The 9,220-nt window shown below is 25.9% G+C and overlaps 1 protein-coding gene across 2 annotated transcripts; it reads right to left on the bottom strand.

Moving 5' to 3' along the window:
- Positions 1 to 1,716: 1,716 nt before the first annotated feature.
- LOC122532810 (exportin-7) lies at positions 1,717 to 8,711 on the bottom strand. Of its 2 annotated transcripts, none has more exons than XM_043661914.1 (15): positions 8,603 to 8,711; positions 7,084 to 7,321; positions 6,855 to 7,009; positions 6,560 to 6,784; positions 5,595 to 6,465; positions 5,232 to 5,517; positions 5,012 to 5,156; positions 4,795 to 4,942; positions 4,559 to 4,718; positions 4,018 to 4,420; positions 3,766 to 3,928; positions 2,508 to 2,585; positions 2,248 to 2,438; positions 2,024 to 2,151; positions 1,717 to 1,943 (listed from the first exon to the last, which is right to left on the bottom strand). In XM_043661914.1, exons 1-15 carry the CDS (start codon positions 8,615 to 8,617, stop codon positions 1,841 to 1,843), a joined length of 3,309 nt encoding a protein of 1,102 aa, XP_043517849.1. In that variant the 5' UTR covers positions 8,618 to 8,711; the 3' UTR covers positions 1,717 to 1,840. The 2 variants fall into 2 exon arrangements, with proteins under 2 accessions (XP_043517849.1, XP_043517850.1); XM_043661915.1 differs by having other exon boundaries at positions 3,790 to 3,928; positions 8,603 to 8,708.
- Between the last annotated feature and the right edge of the window lie 509 nt (positions 8,712 to 9,220).

The following is a 9,220-nucleotide window of genomic DNA, read 5'->3' as shown; positions in this document are numbered from 1 at the left end:
AAAAAAAAAAAAAAAAAAAAAAAAAAAAAAAAAAAAAAAAAAAAAAAAAAAAAAAAAAAAAAAAAAAAAAAAAAAAAAATATATTCATCTGACAATTGGCTCAAACAAAAATGTAATTAAATTTCAAATATGTTATGTAATTAAATTTCAAATTTTACACAAATATTTATGAATATGTACTATATTAAGATATATTTAATTTTTATTAATTATTGATAAAATTTTTATGATTTGAATAAAAAAAGAATTGATTGAAAAAAAAATAAAGTTATTTTTTTGTTTCTAAATTTTCTTTTGAAATTGTCATGTTGTGTTTCTTTTGAAACTGCAAATTCATAAAAGAAGTTTTAGTAAAATGTACGCGAAGTGATTAAAAAATTCAGATTCTAAATTAATAAGATTACTTTATAGTAGTATATTTTATATTAGTTAAAGGTATTATACTTTTTAGTCTCTTTTCCTATTAACATGCATTTTATTAAATAAAACATAATTGATTTATGAATATCTTTACTGTATGTACTTATACGTATATATTTTTCACAAACACAGTATAAAAATTTGTTAGAAATTTCGTTGGTTTTGATTTACAAACATAAAATATGAATATTAAAAATGATTACAAAACTATGTATTTGACTTAAAAATGCATGTTGACAGTCAAAAGACACTTATTGCGGTATATGTAACAGCATTTTGTTTTAATAAACTATTAATGAATATTGTAATTTAATAATAATGATGATAATAATAATAATAATATAATAATATAATAATCATGATGATGACAATAATAATAACGAGATATATTGTAAGATACTATTTGTAAGCAAATTATGCAGTGTAATGATATTTTCTGTGATATTATTAATGTTATGAATGATTTATTCAATAATATTCATTTAAACAATTTAACTTTTCAGTAAAATAATACCAGTGATTGAACAATATTTGACAATGACTTATAAATTTTTTTTTAATTTATAAAATGATTTTAAACTTATATGTAGTAAAAAATATTTTAGTAATGAAATATTTAAATGAAGGGAAGTTGGTTGCGTGTAAAAATAATAAAATAAAATCTAGGATAATAGTTATGCTTATGCAGTTGGCTTCCTATTCTAGGCTGTAGTTTTAAAATATTGTTTAGCAATTAACATGATAATTTATTGTTTATTTAAAATAAGGTGCAAGTGTATATATATATATATTAGGAATAATATACGTAAAAAGATATTCCTTGGCACTGAAACTTAAATTTTTACTAAAATGTAGTATGAAACAAATCATTCATGTTTGAAATAGATGCTTTAATGTTAACATAAGGTATTATTATTTTAAAGTGATGACGTAAACACCCGTTAAAGACAATAAAATCCAATTAATTTGTTATACAAATTTGCTTAATATGCACTAATTATTGATTTCTGAATTTTGACATGTTTGTTACCAATCATTTTTTATACTTAAAATATGCTCGAATATTTATTAATTTTATATCACATTAAATCAATGTAATAAGAGTATAAAGGTAATAAGGATTTAGTCTTTTTTATTTATGAATTTAGGATGAAATATGTAAACTTTATATATATATAACTGAAAAATGAAACTTGGATTTCAATATGTTAAATTTTGAAATAATTAAATTCGATATATTTAAGAAACAAAAGTAAAATATTATAAAGAATAGGAAGCCAAGCAATAATGCTTCTGTGAAACAACAGTACTTAATTTATTATCTTTATACTCATCTAAAACCATAATTTTAAATCCACGATAATTTATAATTCACTCGCACACACATTCAAGCATTTGGCAGGCAAGAACCTAAGAAAATCTAACTGAAGATTAAAATATCACTAATAGGATCTGAAGCTGTATTAAGTCCTTTCAAAGTTTCATTTATATCTCTTCTAAATAACGATAAATTTTGTGTAAACCTAAGAAAAAAGAAATACATACATAAACATGGATAAATATTATCATATAATTTTCTACTTTTTCTTTGAATTTTTATTACCTATCTCTATTTTTTGTGAGTAAGTTTCTTTCAATCCCTTCCATTAAATTTTCAAACCACTGTGCCATTGTTGCTTGCTTATCAACTGGTTGACTTCTAATAATATTCTCTCGTAATTGATTAAAATACTGTAATAATAAGTATTTAATTTTGGTGCAAAATCACAAACTTTTTATGAACTTATTAATATGATCTTTATAATATAAGAAATAAAATGTACTTACTTCTTCATTTAAAAGAATTAATCCCAAGAGAGGGCGTGACATACTCCATTGATTTCTACAATCTTCAAACATTATCACATTTAAAACAGTACTTAACATTTGCTGAAGAATTTCAGGATGTTGTTTCAGAACTTGTAAGAATAAATCTCCACCTCCTGAAACTACCGCATTTTTTCTTCCTGGATATCCCCCTGACAAAAAGATATATGTTGTATTTAAATACATTAATGTACATATATAATATAGTAAATAAATAATACCTTTTTGATATAGTTGTTTAAATATATAAGTTACAATATGATCAAGTGTTGCACAACAACCAGTACAGACCATTGTATCTGCAATAAAGTTTTGTTATTTTTATTTTACGTTTTATATTTTATATTTAATTAAAGTAAAATAAAAATTGCTAAATAAAAGTAACTATTAAAATAATAATAATATGAAAATAAATATAATTAATATTTATTAATATTGCAGAACTTAGTACAGTGACCTACCTTGAAAATAATATAAAGTCTGTAAAATTATTAGTTTATTTATTTTATTGATTAATTTATCAGAATGAAATTTTATTTAAATATAAAAGAAGTTTGAAGAAAAGAATAAATAAATAATTTTCATCAATCTTGAACAAGTAAATGAACAAACAATAATTATTCATTTTTAATTATTCATAATATATTGCTCATAATTTAACATATTATATTGGATAGAAAACAAAGCATGAAAACAACACATGATTAGTAAATTAGTAACTTAAAAACTTATAACTATAAATAGTAATATATTTTAGTAGCATGCCAGCTGTGCGGCTGACTATGTGTGCTAGACCCACTATAATATAATAAAGAATTCATGAATTGTTTAATACAATATTATTATCAAATACAATATTAAAAATAGGAATAAAAATTTGAGAACGAAAGAAGAAAAAGAAAGGCAATAGAACAATTAGCAATCAGGGTCTAGATTCTACAAACTCCAATCCTCTCATTGCCTATATTGATTATGGTGATTGAATCATTCTCCTTATATGCATAAAAATTACTCAGCATACATTTGTTTCTGTAACTTTGAAACTATAGCAATAACTAATACCTAAATGCAGATTTACATTCCAAGCAACAATGCAAAAAGCAAGTAAACATAAACAAAATGAAACATTCTTATTAACTAATATCTTTTCCGACTTTTTATACTTTACATTGATAATCATAAAATTGTATTGACATCGTCCAATAAAAATTCATACATGCATGAAATAAAATTTATGTATATTTTTAATAAAAAAGGAGGTCCAGTAAAAACACTATTAAATCGTGTGATTAATTGCAGTTGAAATCTCTACCATACTTCAGTTATTTATAGTTTATTAATTTTTATAGAAATAGAATACGAAATATTCAACAAACATTTTCTTATAAGAAAGGAATTCTAAACGATTTAGGTCTTATAATCTGTTGCATGGCATAGAGGATAAGAGAATGATAATAAAATAGAATCAGCCGCACAGACCTGTATAGGAGTCTTTTTGCGCACCTAGTGCTGTAAGGCCTTCACTGATGCTTGATAATATGTATAAGAATACTCTAGGTTCCAAAGTAGAAAGAAAAACCATGTGATCCTGAGCCAAACATTCGAGTAACACAAAATATGTCGTAGATAGTTTTGGATAATCCTACAAAAAAGAAAGAAACAATGTTAAATTGCAAAACAATTGTCTTCATATCTTTTAAATGACATTTAAATAAGTTAACTAATGCATACCAATAAATCACTTTGTGGTATACTAAAAAGTAATTTTACAAATGTATTAAGCGCATTATCCAATGCTTCATCACCATATAATCTGAACACACCAAAATTTACGTAACTTCCACATAAAGCTGCCTTTAACATACTGAAGCATATACTTATCCCTTTAAGTTTTAAGGGGTACATTTGATCCTTTGGAACTTCAACGTTTAATATACGATTACCATAACTACATATTACTTTACTAGCTTCACGAAATAATAAAATTCCATTTGGAGAAGATGCATCAAACTGTAATCGTTGACTTCTATTTTGTACTAATTCAGCAAAAAATTTTAGGACGGGTGTAGTAACTTGTGGCTCATAATGCCACAATTCCACAGCGTGTAATAAAATCGGTGTATAATTGGGATAACTATATATAAATTAAGGTATATTATATGTATTTTATATGTATCAACATTTATTCTTTTACTTAAGATGTATGCAAATTCTTTTATTTATTTATCTTTCTATTAACCATTTATCAAATCATATTTTTAAAAAAGGATACATCCAATCAAAGAGCATCATATAAGAAGTTTTTGTATTGAATGCATAAGCTAAACCTCTTAAATCTCTTGCTAAACCAATGAGTGCTTTTTTTGCTTCTTCTGCTGCAAAAAGTGATGGATCAGCAGGACCAATTAACTGTCCTAAACTTTCAAATGCATCTATAAGTGAAAAATACAAATATAAATATTAAATAAATATGTTACTAGAATTCTGGATACAAAATAATTTTCATACTTGTTAAAGGTAACATAAATGTATGAAACCTTTCCTCATCTTCTCCTAGATCTACCATTAATAATCTACCCAAGGATGTGTAGAACATTGATCTACAGCGCATTTCTGTTACAGCAACATTGTTTCCCAAAAATGGAAAATGCTCTCTCTGTTAATAAAAGAAAAAAAAGATATGGTGTTTCGTTTCTAACTTTTTGTAAATAAATTTTATACATACTGTGTGATTATTGAGCATAAATTGTACTTCTTCTAATTTTACAAGTTTACGGACACAACTATATCCCACAGATAAATCATTTAATAATTGTAATGTTTTCGAAATAATTTGTTTACTACGACCCCAATATTTCAGATTTGTTATTCTGAAAATGCAAGATTAAGATTTTAAGTCCTCAAATAATTCAAATAATCTCTGGGCAAGTATCCTTTTTACTTACATTTTTCGAATAAGAATACCAAGAACCATAGATTCATCATTAACTCCTAAAACATCTGACAGTCTTCTATATACTTTAGAATTTTTTTGAACTTGATCACCTACATACACCTTACGAAATTGTTCAAAGAAGCTCAACATTGCTAACTCCAATTTTTCACAGCCACCTTGTGCAAGTCTTGAATCAGTTAAATTCATCAATTGGAGTACTCTGCAAACCAATTCACCATCCATTGCATCATACTCTTCATTGCTGTTAAATGTTATTTTTCCACCAATAACACCACCTATTTTTTAAATATCAACAATTCACGTTTAACATGTTTTTATTTTTCTGTATTCGTTAATTTACAAATTTTCTTACCTATGATATATACAAGCCAGGTCAATTGACCTTCTTGTATAGTGATGTCCATTTGTTGTGTCGGAGATGCGGTTTGTGTCATTAATTCTTGGTATGTCCTAGCAGCTTGATCAAAAAGTTGCACTAACAAAGTACATGTCTTTTGATATTCACACCTCACAATTACAGATATTTGCTCCAGTTGTTGATGAACTATTCCTAAATCATCAAGTGGGTCTTCTAAACCTTCCCTAACTACTATTGCAACTGATTCGAGTCTTGAAGTGATATATGCATTCACAATTTCTGGTGTATATGTATTTAATAGATGTGGATCACCTGCCTTTACATAAGGCATAGAAGACACCATTCTTTGCCACAAAGTTAATAAATAATGTAAACTGTTCGGTGCAAATTGCCACATCTGTAAACTTTGTATTGTAAATTTTGCAATTAATTGTATAGCTTCAGGATAATCTTTGACTAAAACCAATTCTCCAAGTTGGAAATTGCTTTTCAACCTTGATAATAGTCTACAAAATTCATGGTAATTCTCAGGATCACTGAGACCTTGGGGATTCTGTAGTATGTGTTTTATACCACTAACTAAGTGTGTTAAAAATTGTGCCCTTTCTGGGTTTGAAAATAAACTCCTTCTCACAGATGCTATTTGGACCAAACATGAAAGGGCCAAAGATGATAATGAGTTAGGTAAACTATGATATAAATCAAAGAAAAGTTTCAGTGATGTAAAATCCAAAAATACAGGTCTCCAACAAGTTGGAATTTGTACTGTACTGAGATCATCAGAACTTTCATCTGTTGATGTTCCAATAAAGTCAAATGTCAAACAATTTTGTGCTAGCTTTAAAAGTTGTCTGATCAGACCATGCTAAATAAGAAAAAGTAATAATAATATATATATATATATATATATAATTTAAAATTTTATTATAAATAGAGAAAAAAAGGAATAAAAGACATACCTGTGCTTCATCATTAAAATTTAAATTTTTACAATTTTCTCGAGCTGTACTTAATAAAGTATATGATAACCTAAATATTTCAAAAAGTTGAGTATCTCTGAAGTGACTGGCAATTTTTCTATGCTTTGTAATAGATCTGTTTGCGTCTGCATCTGACACTTGATTCATTTCACACGTTAATTGAGAAAGTAATTGGACTCCTATCATACAGTGCTCCACTGATCCCTGTATATTGCATTAAAATAATATAATTATAAAAGATAAACATTCAAAAACTAAAAAAATAATAACTAACCTGAAGAAACTTTGTTACATCACTGACCACACTTCTATCTTTATCAATATCAAACCAACCAAACTTTGATATCCTGGCAAACAATGTAACCAGAGCTTGTATTACAAAGTTTGGTAACTTTGGTTGAGTTGCTAAGTAATTCAGAATATAATTTCCTAAAATAAAATTACAGATATTAGATTTAATTGTCTTTGATTATTTTGCTTCATGAAAGAATAAATACACTTACGTATGTCAAGCCTCTGTTGTAAACTAAGTCCTGATGAACGGGAAACTAATTTTGTCAAAGTAGTGGCTGCCAATAATTGAGCATACGGAGAATCTCCTCGATCAAGTAGGAGCTGGCACTTTGTAAGCGTATCTGGAGCATTTTGAAAAGCAACAAGTGCTTTTTCAGCCTCTGCACGATGTGTAGAATCTTGTGATTCATACAACTGCTTGCATAGCAACTCCAGCTGCCGTACTTCCTGTATGTGATCCATTCTTAGTGATATAATTCATCACAGATAACAATATTTCCATGTAGTTATTTTTAGTTTACATATCTCAAAAACGTCATTTCACTTTTCAGATTTTTTAATAAATTTAAACACTTGTTTCAATTGGATATTTTTTTATACTTAATACAATTTTATTTATTTTTGATATATAAAAATTAACATTTAAATATTCTTTAATTATATCATAACAAATAAACAGTATTTTAAAATTATATCGTTTATTTATAATATAATTTTCTTATTAAACATTATCATCAAACATGATTATTATTAAAAAAAAATCAAAAATTAAAATTAAAAAAAGATGCATAGAAATATTAATAAATATTAAACTAATTATTACATATTATTTTTATTATTTACCATAAATTTGTAGATTTTTTTAAACAAATAAGAAAAAGTTAAATGGAACTTGTCAACTTTATTTTTTACCATAAAATTAACGATAATTGATGTTTTTAATTTTTAAACATTTCAAGATTATACATTTATTTAAATTTTGTAAATATATAATAAGTATTAATAATTAACGGAATTTCAAACTAACACTTGCTTAAAAAATTACAAATGCATATTTGTAAAAGTGTGTGTATTTAGAGTATTTTTGTATTATCTTTAATTCAATCGAGAGATCGCGATTAATAAAAAACATTTGTAACTAACAAAATAGGTATAAGTTAATATATCAAAATAACAGAAAAAAACATCTTAGTTTATGTTGCAAAATAAAAGTGGATAGGTTATGCCATATTTTTAAAGTAATTTCAGACAATAATTTTATACAAGTACAACAGAACCAATTGAAATTTTTGTCAAATAATAATATTCAAACATAAAATTCACGATTTAGGTGATATTTTCATCCATTAATTATCTTCTGAAACTTTAGAATTATATCTGCACAAAATACTATTTACGAAAACAAGATTAAAGTTTTACATATCGGCTACATGGTTTTATTTGTATAATAAGATGTCAGTAAAGCTAAAGCGAAAAAATCTTTCAGTTTATAATTGCATTTTCATTGACAGTGCGACAAAATAATCACTGTGGTCCGGCAACAAACAACGTAGCTTCCAAGAATACTTAAGTTTCCCGGCAGCAAAATGTTTGGGACACACGTCGAAACCACATAACTTGCAACAGATTTACCACCGGCTGGCTTATCACACGATTTTCAAAATCACTTCATCGTAAATAACTCTACAGCATTTTGAGGTTTGCACGTTATTTTGATCGGTAACTCACCTGTTCGTCCGCCATTTTCGCAGCTTTGTATTATCTACAATGAAGGCAGGATCACATGCTTTAATCTCGGCTGCCACAACATGTTATGTAGAAGCGACGTTTTCTACGTCGGAAGCGTCAACAACGCCACCTTTATTAACAAAAGAAAAAATATTCATAACCCTTTGTTATATAAAGACGGAAGTTAAGCCGAATTTTCACCATATTAATTGTGAAAATTACGGATAATAGTATTAAATTACGTTAAAATACGTTTAATTTGATTTCATAACTCAACCAGCAGTTAATTTGAAAACATTAACTTTGTTGTTCATCATCTTCTTTGTCTAGCATAAATTATAAACAATAAAAATTCAATACTTATATTCACGTTACGCGAAATAACAAAGAATGAAATTTCATAGTAGAAATTACAGTATTTTTCAGTATAATATTGAAAACCTAAAAATTACTAATTCATTTTTTTTCAAATAATTCCGTCATAAAGGATAATTTTACAAAATTTTTTCAATATTTTGTACAAAGATTATTCTATGTTTTAGATGTATCTCATAAATAAAAAATAAGAAGTAATTATAAAATGTTCATTATAAAAATAAAAATTTGCAAGTCACAATT

This window comes from Frieseomelitta varia, unplaced genomic scaffold, assembly GCF_011392965.1.
Source record: "Frieseomelitta varia isolate USP_RPSP 00005682 unplaced genomic scaffold, Fvar_1.2 scaffold_475, whole genome shotgun sequence".
Taxonomy (NCBI): Eukaryota; Metazoa; Arthropoda; class Insecta; order Hymenoptera; family Apidae; genus Frieseomelitta; species Frieseomelitta varia.
This window is presented reverse-complemented; position numbering and strand designations above follow the sequence as displayed.

Bases quoted from the DNA above. Each gene is read 5' to 3' on its own strand.
- LOC122532810 (XM_043661914.1), bottom strand. The intron at 6,785-6,854 runs GTTAGTTATTAT...TGCAATATACAG, and splicing joins ATGTAACAAAGTTTCTTCAG to GGATCAGTGGAGCACTGTAT. The intron at 2,439-2,507 runs GTATTATTTATT...TCTTTTTGTCAG, and splicing joins TAAACAACTATATCAAAAAG to GGGGATATCCAGGAAGAAAA.